General features: G+C 61.9%; 1 protein-coding gene across 11 annotated transcripts in view; it reads right to left on the minus strand.

Annotated features, from left to right (window-relative positions):
* CCDC187 (coiled-coil domain containing 187) overlaps nucleotides 1–10,241 on the minus strand; it is a 30,091-nt gene extending 19,850 nt beyond the window's left edge. For all 11 annotated transcript variants that reach the window (XR_008558387.1, XR_008558384.1, XR_008558383.1 and 8 more), the window contains exons 1-4: nucleotides 9,868–10,241; nucleotides 9,027–9,532; nucleotides 7,677–7,775; nucleotides 5,913–6,005 (exon numbers count right to left, since the gene is read on the minus strand). Coding sequence is in view for 6 of the 11 variants with exons in the window: in XM_028127142.2 (XP_027982943.2) it covers nucleotides 5,913–6,005; nucleotides 7,677–7,775; nucleotides 9,027–9,532; nucleotides 9,868–9,965 (796 nt within the window). In the remaining 5 variants the exon portion in view is untranslated. The remainder of the gene's footprint in view (nucleotides 1–5,912; nucleotides 6,006–7,676; nucleotides 7,776–9,026; nucleotides 9,533–9,867) is intronic.
* Between the last annotated feature and the right edge of the window lie 5,342 nt (nucleotides 10,242–15,583).

A 15,583-nucleotide genomic window follows, 5' to 3' on the forward strand; every position in this document is an offset into this window, starting at 1 on the left:
CCATGTGGTCAAAGATCCTGCTCCCATGTGGACACAAGATTAGGCAAGCAGGGGAGGGCAGTTGGGAGGGACCAGGCCTGCAAGGGAGGGCAGTTGTGGGTGATCAGGCAAGCAGGGGAGGGACCAGGCCTGCAAGGGAGGGCAGTTGAGAGGGACCAGGCCTGCAAAGGAGGGCAGTTGGGGGTGATCAACCCTGCAGGGGAAAGCAGTTAGGGCTGCCCAGGCCAGCAGAGGAGGGAAGTTGGGGGCAAACAGGCTGGCAGGGGAGCAGTTAGACATCAATCAGGCTGGCAGGGGAGTGGTTAGGGGGTGATCAGGCTGGCAGGCAGAAGCGGTTAAGGGCAATCAGGAAGGCAGGCAGTCGAGCAGTTGGGAGCCAGCAGTCCTGGATCGTGAGAGGGATGTCCCACTGCCCTAAATGGGCAGTGGGACATCCCTCGAGGGGTCCCAGATTGGAGAGGGTGCAGGCTGGGCTGAGGGACATACCCACCCCTGCACGAATTTCATGCACCAGGCCTCTAGTCCTACCTAATAATAGACAACTATGCAAATTGACCATACCTCCGACACGCCCACAAGACACGCCCACCATCCAATCAGAGCGAGTATGCAAATTAACCCAACCAAGATGCCTACAGCCACAGAGAGCAATGTTTCCTAGGTAACAGAGGAAGCCAAGCTTTCCGCCGGCCCTTGCCAGGCCTAAGCCTCCACTCAAGCTACAAAGTTTCAATTATAGAAGGTAAACAAATCTTAGCAGAAATGGCGGCAGAATGGAGCTTGAGAGAGCAGGCCAGGGTTGCCCCCGGCAACAGGGGAAGCAAAGCTTTCCACACACCCTGGCTGGGCCCACCCGCTTAAGGCAACAAAGGTTCAATTATAACCCCAACAGAAATGGCTGCCTGCTTCGGAGGGAGCCCCAGGCTTGGCTCCACTCCAGGCTACAAAGTTTCAATTGTAGGAGGAAAATAAATTCCAAATACCAGGGCTTCCACTTGGGTTGCCAGGGGGCGTGGCCGGCCTGCAAACTACCACAGGCCCCTCACTCAGGCCGACCCATGCCCCAAGGGAACCCCACCCTGATCAGGGACACCCTTCAGGGCAAACCAGCTGGCCCCCACCCATGCACCAGGCCTCTATCCTATCTAATAAAAGAGTAATATGCAGATTGATCATCACTGCAACACACAATATAGCTGCCCCCATGTGGTCAAAGATCCTGCCCCCATGTGGACACAAGATGGCCACCACAAGATGGCCAGCAGGAGAGGGCAGTTGGGAGGTACCCGGCCTGCAAGGGAGGGCAGTTGAGAAGGACCAGGCCTGCAAGAGAGGGCAATTGAGAGGGACCAGGCCTGCAAGGGAGGGCAGTTGGAGGTGATCAACCCTGCAGGAGAGGCCAGTTAGGGATGACCAGGCCAGCAGAGGAGGAAAGTTGGTGGCAAACAGGCTGGCAGAGGAGTGGTTAGGGGGTGATCAGGCTGGCAGGCGGTTAGGGGCAATCAGAAGCGGTTAGGGGCAATCAGGAAGACAGGCAGGCAAACAGTTTGGAGCCAGCAGTCCTGGATTGGAGAGGGTACAGGCTGGGCTGAGGGACAACCCCCCTCCATGCACGAATTTCATGCACCGGGCCTCTAGTATATATATAAAATAAAAAGCAGTCTATGGTGGGTAGTTCTTAACTAAACCTATTGTCTTTTTGCATCTAAGAGAACATACCTGTGAAACGTCAGTTAACTTGTAACTTCCCCTTTTCTGGACCCCTCAGGGCACAACCAATATGCCATGGCCCAGGGCCAAGACCTTAAATTCCCTCATTGTTATTATCATGTTAACTGTTGGCCATTAACTATCCTGCACCCACTTAAGTAAAAGCAGTATGTGTCTATCATTTTACTTTTTATCCAATCCCAGATGTTTCCCTGTCTTTGCTTTCTCCCGCCTCCCTCATCTATCACCAATGGATTTCATGTGACCCACTTACACCTCTCCCTTTGATGGTAATTTATAAAACAAAATGCTACCATTCTCCGTAGCATTATCCCAGTACTAGGGGCCCGGTGCACAAAATTCGTGCCTTCAAGCCCAGGCTGCCTTGTGGCCCCACCCCCTGCCCACACCCACCTTGGCTGCCCATGTCCACTGCCACTACCCCGCCCCCTCCCCCCATTCCCTGGTTCCGCAGAGCCCCCCACCCCCCGCATCGATTGCCCCCTGGCCAGTGGCCTGGGCCTCCCTCTGTGGGGCGATCATGGAGCCTCCCGCCCCTCCCCCGATTGATTGCCCCCTAGGCTGGTAGCCTAAGCCTCTCTGCAGGGCGATCATGGAGGCCCCCTGGTTGATCACCCCACGGGCTGGTGGCCTGGGCCTCCCTCTGCAGGGTGATGGTGGGCTCCCTGACCAATCGCATCACACCCGCCTTGGCTGGCCTGGCGCCAGTGCATGTCATAGCGTGGTCATCTGAACAGTCGTTCTGCTGTTTGGTCATTCGGTCAATTTGCATATTATCCTTTTATTATTATAGAAGATATTGAGATCTTGCTTCCCGGCAATTGTTGAGAATTTGGCTCAAATAAACTCACAAAAATTCGTTTCAGGTTTGAATGTTTTTTACATTAACATGGTCATGTGAATGGGGGCATGGCCACCTGAATAAGGGGAGTGGTCATGTGAACAGGGGTGGGGTCTCATGATCTACCAGAAGTGGGCACGTGAATGAGGGGGCGGGGCCACGTGAAGATTGAAAGGATGCGGCCAGGAGCCCCAGAAGCTGAAGAGGCAGGAAGGACCCTCCCCTGGAGCCCTCCGAGGGAGCACAGCCCCGACACCCTGTTTCAGATTCCGGCCCCAGAACGGGAAGAACACATGTTCTTCCTACGGCTGTCTGTAAAACCTCAGCACAGGCCGGACGTGCATGCAGCACGGTAAGTGCCGACTGATAACCATAACAATGGTGATGCTAACAAGCCACCAGCCCACACAGGGCAGGCGAGTGGGTAATGTCACAGCTGGTCCCTGGTACTGAGCTGAAGCCATTCATCTCTTTTAAGCTGGCGACACTCAGAGACAACAGGGGTTGGGGGACCATGAAGACACCCAGGATGGCAGGATGAGGGGACCAAGAGAGTGTGTCCCAGATGCAGACATGCTTGTCACATAATAAGCATCACTTCTCAAGGTTTTACTTCATAATCCAGGTTACACACACCAAATGCCAATACCATCCACCGTCATTGCCAACCCATCCACCAGGGCCCTGGCCGAGGCAGGAGCAGCAGCCGGCCTTTAACTTGCACACACATGCACACAACAGACACATTCACACAGACACATACTCATGCACACACAGAGATACCCTTGCATGTACACATGCACACACAGAGATACCCTTGCATGTACACATGCACACACACAGATGCACACAGACACATGCACACACATATACACCCTTGCATGTACACAGAGATGCACACACACACAGATGCACACAGACACATGCACACACAGAGATGCTCACAGACACACAAAGGCACTCACTGCCCTTCCCCTGGTGGCAATCGAAGGGGAAACAGTTGCCCGGCTAAAAGTTGTCCTGTCCCCCATGAAGGGGCTTCCTGTCAACCAGGGAGCCTCACAGCAGAGACCCTCCAGAGAGCTGCCTGCCCGGGGGCAGGTGGCCAGGCAGGGTCAGGCCTTGCCCGCACACATGCTCCAGATGGGGCCCTTCCCAGTGCCCAGGCCGGAGACATCAGCGCAGGCCTGAAGCTGGGCTTCGGGAGAGGAAGGCCACACAGAGGCATGCTCTCTAGAGGCCATGCCCCCTGGAAGTCCTGTAAGGCGACGTCCAGGCCACACCTCTCTGGAACAAGTCCCCAGACCCTGCCCGCTAAGTCACACCTTCTGTAAGGCCATGTCCCTCTAGAAACATGCCCCCTGGGGGCCGGGTCCTCCATAAGCTACGCCCCAATAGGACAGGACGCCCCAATAGGACAGGACACAGGAGGCCACTCCCCTCCAGGACACATTGCCACCCCTGCCCCACCCCCAGCCCACTATGCCCGCCCTCCAGCCCCAGGCCCTGGGACACCGGAGGTTAAGAGCTTGGTCTCAGGAGTCCTAGATCTGGTTTAGATTCCAGCTCTGCCCATCACTAGCTTTGGGGCTTGGGCCATTGACTTCTCTGCCTCAGTTACCCGTCCGTCAGCTCTTCCCACAGAGCTGCAAGATGGAAAAGCGGCCTCAACCGCTACAGGAGCTGGGCCCAGAGCGTCAGAATTCAGGCCCAGAGCGTCAGGATTCAGCGGCTCAGGGCAGAGTCAAAGGCTGGGACTGCCCCCCCCCCCCTCACCTCTGGATTTCGAGGGGGCCCAGGGGTGGGCCTTCCCTGAGACACCACTCTGTCCGGTGGGAGGGGGCTGTTTCTGTCCAGGCGGCTTGGCACCCCGCCCACAGGCCCCTCCTTTGTGGGTAGCTCAGTGTCCCCATCAGCCCACCAGAGGGTCCGGGTCAATAAATGGGTCCTGACGGGCACATTTTTTCTTCTGCTGAGCAGTTTAATGGCAATTAATTTTTTTACGAGCGGGTTTTTAATCTGCAGAAATGGATGAAGTCCCCAGCGCCCTGTCAGAGCCCCAGAGCCGACCTCATCTATGATAAAAAATGCAAAGTGAGGTGATATCATCTGAAATTAAATATCGGGCTTCATTTTCCTCCAGCGGATGGATGAATATTTTATAACTATTGTGATTTAATTTTTTGTTAACGACGGCAAATTTCTAATTCATCCGATTCCCAAGTCCCGTGACTCTGACCTCTGACCCCACACCCATCCCTCCTTAGCCCAGCTGTGCCTTCCCCGCTGACAGGAACTGATGGTCAGTGCATCCGGGAGACACGCGTGACGATGATGGATGCGGCCTGAGGTGTGCCCTCTGACCCCGTGTCGGGCAGAAAGCTGGTCATTTTTCAAGGGAGCCATGAAAACAAAACAAACCAAAGAGCCGAGAGCGGGGCGAGGACGATGCAGAGAATGTGTATGTTTTGTGCATTTTCAGTGTGGCTTCTGGAACCTTCTCCAGGTCTCCCAGCACCCCTCACTTTCAGCAGGAGTGGGGTTCTGCCTCCACCCCCAGCATTGGGACCCAGCCTCAGTGTCCCCACCTCACTCAGGACCACCCCCACTCAGGACTGTCATCTCATGCCATGGGGGAAACTGAGGCACGGGGATGCGCAGGGGCAGCTCAAGAGCCGTGTCTTAGACTGAGAGTCCTGTGAGCTGGCCTCAGCCCAGGGCCCCACCTGGTCCAGGAGCTGCCGGTGGGGATGCTACCACCACCAAGACCAGAGAGACTGGTCCCCAACGTCCCCCCTGGTGACAGCTCTACGTCCCCCCAAAGTGGGGGCAAGACGGTGGACGCTGCCCCAGGCCACTCCCCCACCGTGCCCAGGTGAGCTCGCTCCCTGGAATTCCAGATCCCACCGCAGGCCGTCGGGAGCCCATTCCCTCCGCCTATCTTCCCAGTGCCCAAGGCTCCTCACATGGCCCAGTGCAGCTGAAAAGCAGACACACTGCCAACCACACGTGTCATAGGCCTGCCATGCACCATGCGTGTCCATGCGTGTCGGTGTGCTTGAGGAGCAGACTGGGAATGCGTGTTGAAGTGTGGCCGAAGGTCTTTGGGACTGAACATGGGGGTTTGCAGACTTTCACTCGCATGTCCCAAGGACAGCCCCTGCACTAGTGGGACCCACTGCTGTGGGCGATGGTCAGGCTCTGCAGGCGCCTGAGGTGAAGACATCAGCGCTGCCTCCTCCATTCACAGCAGACCCCCAATCAAGCCTGGCCCCTGCCGACCCCAGATGCCCCCCAGAACCCCTGCACCAGCCACCCCTCACGGCCCCTCCAGCCTCACCCTGGTCTTTGGCAGCTCTTCTGGTGGATGATCTGGGGGCCTTCTCTCTTTTGCAAGAACTACTCTTCGTGCTTTTGTGTTTCTCCCGTGGAGCTTCGGCGTGAGGAGAGAGGGGGAGGGGAGAGAAGGTGAGCAGTGACACACACACAGGGGCTCCGGCCAGGTTCCAGGGGCAGCGTGGGGGTCCCCCTGCTCCCTGGTCCTGCATGCTAGTGCGGGCAGCTGGGCACAGGGCTCAAGGGGCACACGTGGCTGTCCACCCCCTCTCTGTGTTCTGCGTGGAGCACCCCTGGGGAGCCCTCCTGCAGGCGGGCTCCCCCCTCCTCCCTGACTGTGCACAGATTCCCATCTCGGTCTCCTGCACCCAACTTGGAGCTGGCCAAGGCACTCATGTGTGTTGAGTGAATAAATAACTGACTGGCCCACGGGGGAACCCAGGGCATGGCGGCTGGCCACACTGGGAGACCAGGAGTGAGAGCGGGAGTGAGAGGGGCCTTCCCACGGCCCGGTCCACCCCTGGCTGGAGACCCCAAGAGGCAGAGACTGAGTCCCACAGGGGCAGACCGGAGGGGAAGCCAACAAGCCAGTGAGCTCAAGGGAGCAGGCCAAGCCCACATATCTACATGGCCAGGCCCACGGGAAAGACTGGCCTCTGGTGCGGCCAGTCCAGCCTTGGTCCTCAGTGCCCGACGCTGCTGCCAGGAGGGACCTCAGGACCCAGGCCCTGCCCACACCCTGATTCTGGAGGCTCTAAAACGGCAGCTGAAATGTGACTGCCAAGAGCTGGTGACCAGTGGGCGCTGAGGTCCCCAAGTCCTGAATCTCACTGTTGCCCCAGGGCCTCCGTAGGGCGGACGCGCTGAGGCCATCAGTGTCCACAAGCAGGAGGAGGAGGACGGCCGTTCCGTGTGGAGGGGCTCGTGCCCTTGGTTAGGCTGGAGCTGGGTCAGGGACAGGTTCTGCCCTCGGCGCATGGGGGCTGGGCCCGCACTTGGCTTCCCTTCTGACTGGGGCAAGACACCCAAAAACATGCCTGTGGCTGCCACCCACGGGGGTCTGGACGCGAGAGCTGACCAACCTTGGCCCCCCCCCGGCCACCAGGGCACCACTGGGACAGGCTCTAACTGCCCCCTGGAGTCCTGACTCACCTCCTCCTGCCCACAGCCCCCCGAAACCCTCAGTGCTCCCTGGGCCAGGACAGCCTGACCTCTGCTCCCAGCCCTTCTCCCTCTCCCTACCTTGGTCGCCAACATCTTGCAGCCTCTCTGGACTGTGGAGACAGCCCCCGCCGCCCCCCCCCCCCCCCGCCTCCGTGGAGCCTGCCAAAGCCCACGCCGCCCTGGCTCCTGCCCTCGGCCCCCAGGAGCGGCTCCTGTCCGCCTTCCATCCTTACTCCTTGGTCTGTTGGGTGAATGAGTGAGCCAAACCCTCATGGTTCCCTTGGTCCCTGGGCCTTTGGCACCCTGATTGGAAATCTGCTGACCCACTGCCAATACCCGGGCACCTGCCGAGCAAGGCTGGGACGTGGCCTGGTTGGGCCACCTGTGGGCCAGGCAGGCAATGCCTCTTGCCTGTGAGATGAGCAGCGAGCCCATGAGCCGGCAGGGCCTGGAGGACCGTGTGCCTGGCATGTGGCCATGCAGGAAAGGCCTCATTTATTCTGTGCAGGAGTCTCGGCAAGGAGACACGCCTGCCAGCTTCCTGCCCTGAGCCCAGCCTGCCCTGGGCCGAGGTGCCAGGATGGTCGGCTGCAGAGCCACTCACCAGAGGCCTGGCGCTGGGAGCCCCTGGAGGGCACACGCTCCTGGCCAGGGATGGCCTTGTCTTGAACGGCACGCCCAGCTGCACTCGGGTTGCCGAAGCCTGGAGCAGAGTGTAAAGAGAGGGGGTCATGAGGAGAGGGAGCCACGGGACCTCGAGGGAGAGGTCCCGTTGGGCAGCCGCTCGACAGCCTCTCGGCACAGCGCCCGGGACTCAGACCCCAGGCCCAGGTGCCTCCACGGGCTGACCTCGCTCGTGGTGCTGAGCTCGAGGCCACGTGACTTTTCAGCCAGAGCGGCGCCACAGGGCGGCCTGGGGGCGACAGGGCTCCGTGTGCCTCAGCTGGGCCTCGTGCGGCTGGCACCATGCAGCACGGGAAAGGACCGTCCCTGTGTGCAGGCCAAGGCCAGCTTTTGCAAAGTGAAGAGTGACTTCGAGGGACGCGCCCCAAAGCATTAGCCAGGGCAGGGGCGGGGAGGGAGACACGGGGATGTCAGCCATTCTCGTTTCACTGTCTGTGCTTTGCAGCTGCGTTCGGATACATAGGCTGTCTCTCCTTTAAGAAAAAAGTAACGAGAGGACAAATCCTGTAGGGTCCCACTCTTGTGAGGGACGCAGAGGAGTCAGACCACAGGGACAGGAAGTGGACGGTGGGACCAGGGGCTGGGGTGGCAGTGGGTGTTTCATGGGGCAGAGTGTCTGGGGGAGGGAAAGTCCTGGAGAGAACGGGACACGCAACAGTGGGAATGACCCTGAAGCCGCTGAGCCGTGCGCTTAGACGTGGGGGGACGGTCAATGCTGTGTGCGTTTCAGACTTTTTAAAACAAAGTGTCGTCTTAGAAGAAAGCACCCATCCTGCCTCCTGGAAAGAGCTAGGCACCGGCTCAGTGGGCAGAGCCGCAGGGCTGTGGTGGCCGTCTGTCCGACAGGGAAGCTACGTGTGGGTGTTTCTCTAGATCCCCAGCCTTGCCCTTGCCTCCCCCCCGACCCCCTCCGTGCCGCGGGCGGGAGAACACCGTGTTTTGGGCACCTTCAAACCCCCCTTCAAGCTTCTCAAGGTGTTCCTGACCCGAGTCCCCCAGACCTGACCCTGACTCTGCCTCCCGCGCCCCCGTGCCCCTTCTGCAAGGCAAGGCTGCAGCCGGGACCAGGCCCTCCCACGCACCCGCTCTGCTGCCAGCAGCCTGGCCTTCCCTGTGCTGAAGCCCAGCTCGAGGCCCCTCTGAGAGGCTGACCTCCCACTCGGCTCCCAGGCTGTGAGCCCCTCTCGGGGCCTCAGGCACGTGGCACCCAGTGCGTACGCCCAGGGTCCCAGGGCGGCCCGCCCACCCTCACCAGGAAGCTGCTCCTGACCTGGGCAGGCCGGGGCCGGAGGGGCCTTCTTCAGCTTTCTGACCTTCCTCCGGGGGGCTGGCGGGGAGGCTCTGAGGAGGTGCGAGGCGCTGGAGGGCATCGAGGTGCCCAGGGAGGCGCAGCTGGCCTGCCAACACGCCTGCGCCCGGATCTTCTCCCTCAGCTGCTCCAGCCGGGAGTTGCTTTCCCCGCGCTGCTGTGGGGACCCCAGCACCAGGGGGGGCCTCTCCTTCCAGGGCCTGTGGGCAGGTGCGCACGACTTGTGGCCCCCCGAGGAGCCGGACAGGCGGCCCGATGACACGGAGCTGTCCCCATCCTGGGCCTCGTCACCGGCTGTCCAAGCAGGGCGGCTGCAGGCCTGCCCCGCGGTGCCCGGCCTCTCCATGTGGTCAGTCCAGGCCACGTAGGGCGCCTCCCGAGGGACGCCTGGCTGTGGGGAGGGCCTGGGCCACCTCAGGGCGGCCAGGAGGTCCTCCTCGGCTGCAGCTGGACGCCGCCCGCCTGCCCTTGGGAGGAAGAAGCAGACGCAGCTGTTCAGGTGTGGGCCCAGCGGAGCCTTGCACGGCGCACCCCCTGTCCACGCTCCTGCTTCTCGAGGTCCTCGGAGCACCCACAGCCGAGGAAGGTGCGGGCCGTGACGTGCCCCCACGGCGGTCCCCAGACATTCTCTCTTGGACCCCGATTGCACCCCTCTTGGTAGGCACTGTGATCAGCCCAGCCCACCTACAGGTGGGGAAACTGAGGCCTGGGAGAAGGCACACAGCAGGGCCCCCCGGCCCCAAGTCCCCCAGGGAAGGTGTGCCAGGTGCTCAGACTCATGCTTCAGTCACACAAACCCTACCTGGGCCTGGCGCGGGCCTTCCGGGCAGCTGGTCTCCCTGGGGCCCTGGGGCAGAAGGGGCAGTGCCCCTGGCTATCTCTGGGGTGCGCCTGGGCCATCTCCCCCAGGCAGGTTGCCGGGACTGCCGGGCCAGCAGCGAGGGCAGAGCCGGGAGCCCTGTCACCACATGCCCCGGGGGCTTTCAGGGGGCAGCCTCAGGGTCTGCCGCCTGGCACCCATTCTTGCTCCAGGCCGGTTGGCCACACCCACTCACACGCCGTCAGGTCCCCTGCCCAGGATGGAAGCCCTCAGGATGGTCATGGACCGGGGTGGGCACGGTGGGCTGCCCGGCCCTGGGCTGGCAACGGCCTGGAGCTTCCTGATGCTGCCTCTCGGAGGCGTGGGGGCGGGGAGGAGAATTCCAGGTGGCGGTGACAGCACAATAACCCGCGTCACTCAGCAACCGTGCTGAGGCCTTCAGCCCCTGCTGGGCTCCAGGCAGCACCCTGCTCCTGGCCTCCTGGGCACCTGGGCACGGTGAGCGAGCTCCAGGGCCGGGGTTGGGCGCAGCCCAAGTCAGAGTGGGGACGCAGTGAGGCGCTGGGGGTGAGGGTGGGCTCCCAGGGCCAGCGGTGGCAGCAGGGCCGGGCTCAATCCCAGGCTGGTTTTGGGCTCAAGGCTCAGTTCTGAGGGCTCAGTCTGGGAACCCGGGCACAGGAGAGAGGAGCCAGCCTGAGGCATGTCCCCAGCAGCTGGACGAGGGGCTGAGGGCTCAGACCCTGACACTAACAAAGACTTCAGCCACTGCCTCTGGCTGCTTGAAAGAGGTGTGTGTGTCGGGGAGGGGGGCGGGGGGGGGGGGAGGAGTGGGGGGAGGAGGGTGGGTGTGGCCTCTCGGCCCCCTGGCCGGCAGGTGCTCATGGAAATAACAGCTCAGCTGCCCAGCCCCAGGAGCCCAGGCCTGCCCGGTGCACCTCAGGGGCCTCCTGTCACCTCCGGGATGACCCTGCAGGGCGGTATGGTGGGAGGACCTGGGCCTGTGGTCAGCTGGCCCTGAGCTCAGCCGCCCAGGAGGGCTCCAACCCGTCCCAGGGCGCAGTGTGACCTGGGTGCCTGGAGCCCCCGCCCAGCCCGCCTCTGGGGACGGTGAGCCCAGGGGTTGCACTGGAGCCGGCGGAGCAGTCAGGCCGAGGCCGAGGGGCGACACCCATTCGTTTTAGGAGCTGCAATCCTTCCCGGGCCCTGTGCCGCCCGAAGGCCTCCGAGCCCTCTTCCGACAGGACCCTGTGCCGTGTCCAGCCCACAGCTGCTCCCCAGGTCGCCCCGCCCCACCCCTGCGCTCGCACCTGCTGTGATGGCCGGGCTGCAGCCTTTGCCGGAACGGCTCTGAGGAGGCCACTGGGCAGAGGCCACAGCCTGGGGTGCAGAAGCATCCCCACGAAGGCCCGGCCTGTGCTCGCTCCGCTCAGCCAGCATCTCAACTGAGCCTGAGCCCGGCTGCTGCCGGCAGGTGTCCCCCTTCAGACCCCGCAGCTCCCTCCACGCTCGGGGAGGCACATGCAGCTCCCCTCCCGATCCCTCCTGCCTCTCACCCTGATGCCACTCCTGCTGAGGAAGAGTGTGCGAGTGGGCCTGGCGCCCCTCCCTTCCTCCTCCCCGACAGGCCCAGGGGCTGCTGGGGGCCGGGGTGGCCTGGCGTGTGAATGCTCGTGGCCGGGCATGGGGGGCTCATGAGGACAACCCTAAGGGAGGAGTCCAGGCACTGCCTCCAGTCCTGGGTCCTGGCGGGGTCAGAAGGCAGCCCTCCTGCCTCTCCCAGCGCTGGGTGGACACAGTGGGGGGAGCCCCGACTGCCGGACACACCAGGCACCTGTAGGTTCTGTGTAAGGTCAGAGACACAGAACACCCAGTGTGACCCTGAGGCCAGGCACAGACCAAGAAAGCCGCACCTCTGTCCTCACCAGCCTACCCAGCCTAGCCTGCCCGCTCCGGCCACCGCCCGGCTCCTCGAGGCACATGCATGGAGCCCCGGAAGTGGAGACTCTCCAGGCAGCAGGTTCTGCCTCGATGCCACCAGGGGCTGCACGTGCCCCATCGGCCCCATGAGGAGCCCGGGGCCTGGGCTGGATGGCGGGCAGTGGGTGGGGACGGCTTCCTTCTGGGAGTGTCAGCACTCGGCTGTGATCAGCCACACTGTTTACTTGTCATCGCCTCGTCCCCAGAGAAGCCGCCCTGAGCAGGCCCCACAGCCAGTGGACCGTGAAGGAGAAAGGCCCGCAGCTGCCACGCCCACCTCCTCGGGGCCCCAGGCTGGAGACCACAGAAACCTGGGCAGCAACAGCAGGTCTGGGCGTTGGCATGGCACCCAACGGCCACACACACAGACCCAGCTCTGGGGGAGCAGCGGTCCCCAAACTGCCCTGCGACAGGCCAGGCCCGGAAGCTACCAGGCAGCAGGGGCCGGAGAGGGTCAGGGCCCGAGGGTCCACACGGAAGCTCCTGGAGGCTGAGCCAGGCTCAGGTCACATCTGGGGAAGTGACAGGCTGATGACCGAGCACCCGGGCACCTTGGACCTGCTGCTCAAAAGCACACGCTACCTCTCTGACACCCAGGAGCTCACACACACGCACGCACACACGTGCATGCACCCGCAGACATGCACACACACGCACACCAGGGTCTCCGGAGAGGGGCAAGCAGGGTGGCCTGGGGGTGCTGCCAGCAGGCTTGGAGTGGGGTCTGGTCAGGGGGTGTCTCCCAGCCTCAGCGCCTCCACCAGCCCCTCCCCAGGGAGGCTGGCTCCGCCCTGCTGGTCAGGCCCCAGGAGGACTCAGAGCCACACCGAGGGTGCAGGTGCCAGGGTGGGACAAGGCGACACAGCCAGCGATTGGGAAGCTGTGGAGGCGGGGAAGCATCAGCGGGGGAGAGTGAGCACCGGGACCACAGAGCCGGGTCCACGTCAGAGGCAGCGACACGTAGGGCACAGCTGGCTGCACCCCCTCGGCTAAGAAGTAAGGACTGAGACGCAGTTGCCCAGAGAAGCCTGAGCCCACAGCTTGCCAGGAGCGGAGCCCCTGTCCACTCAGGACAGACTCACGGGCATGTCCATAGAGAGGCCAGCAGGAAGCCACACCCCCGGCCTGCTCCCAGCACGTTCCCCAGGCGACTGGTGACCTGGGGCTACTCTCCAGTCCAAGAGGAAGGTGCTGCCAACTTGCTCAGCCACAGGACCCAGAGCAGAGCCCTGCCTGGGCACCGCCCCGGAGCCAGGCATGCCCAGGCAGTGACACAGCCTTGGACCCCAGCACCTGGGGAAGGAGCCTGTGGTCAGACAGCCCTGCCCTGGGGACCAGCTCCATCATGGGCCCAGAACAGTGTCAAGGACCACTGCTCTGGGGGCACGGCTGAGGGTCTCCTTCCACCTGCTGCCTCCACCTCTAACTCTCAATGGACAGGAATCTTCTGGAAAGACAGGATGCCTGGAGGTCCACGCCCTCTGCTGGAGGAGTTACCTAGAGGGGTCTGTGCTGAGCCCATTGTTGGAAGTGGACCTGCCAGGCGAAACCAGATACTGAACCCTCAGGCCCATTTGGGGCCTGGGACAGTGTTTATCCCCATTTTACAGATGGGAAAACTGAGGCAGAGTTTATTAGATGACAATCTAGGTCCACCTGCAGTAGGACCTGAGCACAAAGGCAGGGCAGGGCAGTGGGGAAGGCTGGAGGGCATCCCCATCTCAGGGTCAGACTGGCTTTGCCCCCGAGGAGGCCCCAAGCCCTCAGAGGGAGCCCCATGGAATTCCCCTCCCCAGGGGACCATGACAGAGCAAGGGCAGCTAGTCTGCACCCAGCCGCATACGTGGAAAGTGGGAAGGCCAAGCCACCCTCCTGGCTGCCTGTGCCGCACCCCATCCACCGCCCTCCCACCCCCACCACCAGGTACTCACCAGGTGGGAGACTCCAGGACAGCCGTGAACAGAGCCCAGAACCTAGATGCCAACCCTCCAGAGGTGAGCCAGGAGCTGGGCAGGAGGCTGGGAGGCAGGCCCGCCCTGACGTTGCCAGAGAAACCCAGGCGTCTCTCCCCTGGGGCTCCTCCTCCAGGCCTGAAACCAGTGCCTGGCCTCACCTGGGCAGAGGGGGAGGGGCAGCTGGGGCATCCCGCCCCCCTGGGCCCCAGGGCAGCGTTGGGCAGCGCAAGGGAGGGTCCCTGGGCTCTGGCCACACTGCTCTCCGAGGGAGGCCTGGTCTGCGGGGCCAGGCTCACGTCTGCGGGCCCAGGCTCGGCTCCTTGGCAGTAGGATGAGTCCTTCGGAACTGGCTGCGGCTCTTCAGGGCTTGGCCCGGCTCTCTGAGGACCTGAGGTTCGGAGCTGAGGCTCCGAGGCGAGGCTGGACTGGGCTGGCCTCAGTGTTTGGTGATGTCACGCTGAACACTGACACATCCCCGCTCGGTGCCTGTGAGTCTATAAAGTGTCCGAGCACTAGACTCGCCTGCAGGGAACCACACTCATTCCAACTCAAACCCCTCCCCCATTCCTCTGGCTTCCATCAGGGGCCCGTCCAGGGAGCACAGCTGCGGGGGACTGGCTTCATGTCTGTGTCCACCGACTTCTCACAGCATCATCAAAACACAGGCGGACCTTCCGTAGCTCCTGTGACCAAGAGCAGAGGTCCGTCGTCAGACGGCATTATTCTAGGGCTGTGCAAACTTCAACAGGTGCAGATCCTTGAGAGAGTCCAGAGTCCAACTCAAATGGGCCGGGGCCATGGGGAAGCCCCGGTCTCCCCAAGAGGTTCTTACAGGACAGGGCCCTTCAGTGAGCGCCCCGCTGGAAGGACAGGTGCTGCTCGTGGGCACCGGCGGGCCGTTCTGCAAAGTCAGTCCAGGTGCTCAATTCGAGATGCCAGAGGATGGGCTTCCTCCGAGGAGGAGCGAGATGGGGAGGCAAACGCAGAGTAAAACGCCAGCTGGCCACGCAGTGGCAGCTGAGGAGGGTACGGGGAAGGGCTGCTGACCAGACGCGGGTGGACAGCACCTAACGGCCACCAGCAGGCGGAGGCAGAGGGTCTGTGGGTGCGGCTGCCCCCGAAGATGCCATCCTGCCCCCGGTGTTCGGAAAGCGGGGCTCCTGGGGGGCGTGCCCACAGCCTCGGGCACGGGTGTGGCGTGGCGGTTGGAACCCAGAGACAGGAAAGTGGTCCTTCCCCTGGGGCCAGTGCCACGGGGCAGCCTAGTTCATTTCGCTTCTGCACCTGTGTCCAGTCCCTGCAATCAGATGGTCCCTCTGCACAGTGTGTTGTCCTGGGGCGGGGAGAGGAAGGCACTGGGCGGGGCCAGATCTTAGGGGACCTGCAAACAGCTGCAAACAGCTGTTCCTCTCCCTTCCCTGTCCCCGGAGAGGGAGCCCTACCCAGAGCAAGGAGAGGAGAACCACAGGGGGGCGGGGAGGTGCCTGGGTGGGTCATTTATCCTTGTATTCTTCCTATTTTAGGGTCCATTTTATGAATGTGTATTTTTACTAGGAAACCACCCATTTCCTCTAGGTTCCAGTTTGACCCAATAGGCTTCTCTTATTTCACTCTTAATTTCTCCTCTCTATTTTTTTTACAGAATTGTTACAATTAATGAACAAATATTGATACATTGTTACTATTACATTTTGTTAATCCTTACCCAAGGATATTTTTGCCAATTATTTTTAGAGAGAATCGAAAGGAGGGAGGAGGAGGAGAGA

This window comes from Eptesicus fuscus, chromosome 15 (assembly GCF_027574615.1).
Source record: "Eptesicus fuscus isolate TK198812 chromosome 15, DD_ASM_mEF_20220401, whole genome shotgun sequence".
Classification (NCBI taxonomy): domain Eukaryota; kingdom Metazoa; phylum Chordata; class Mammalia; order Chiroptera; family Vespertilionidae; genus Eptesicus; species Eptesicus fuscus.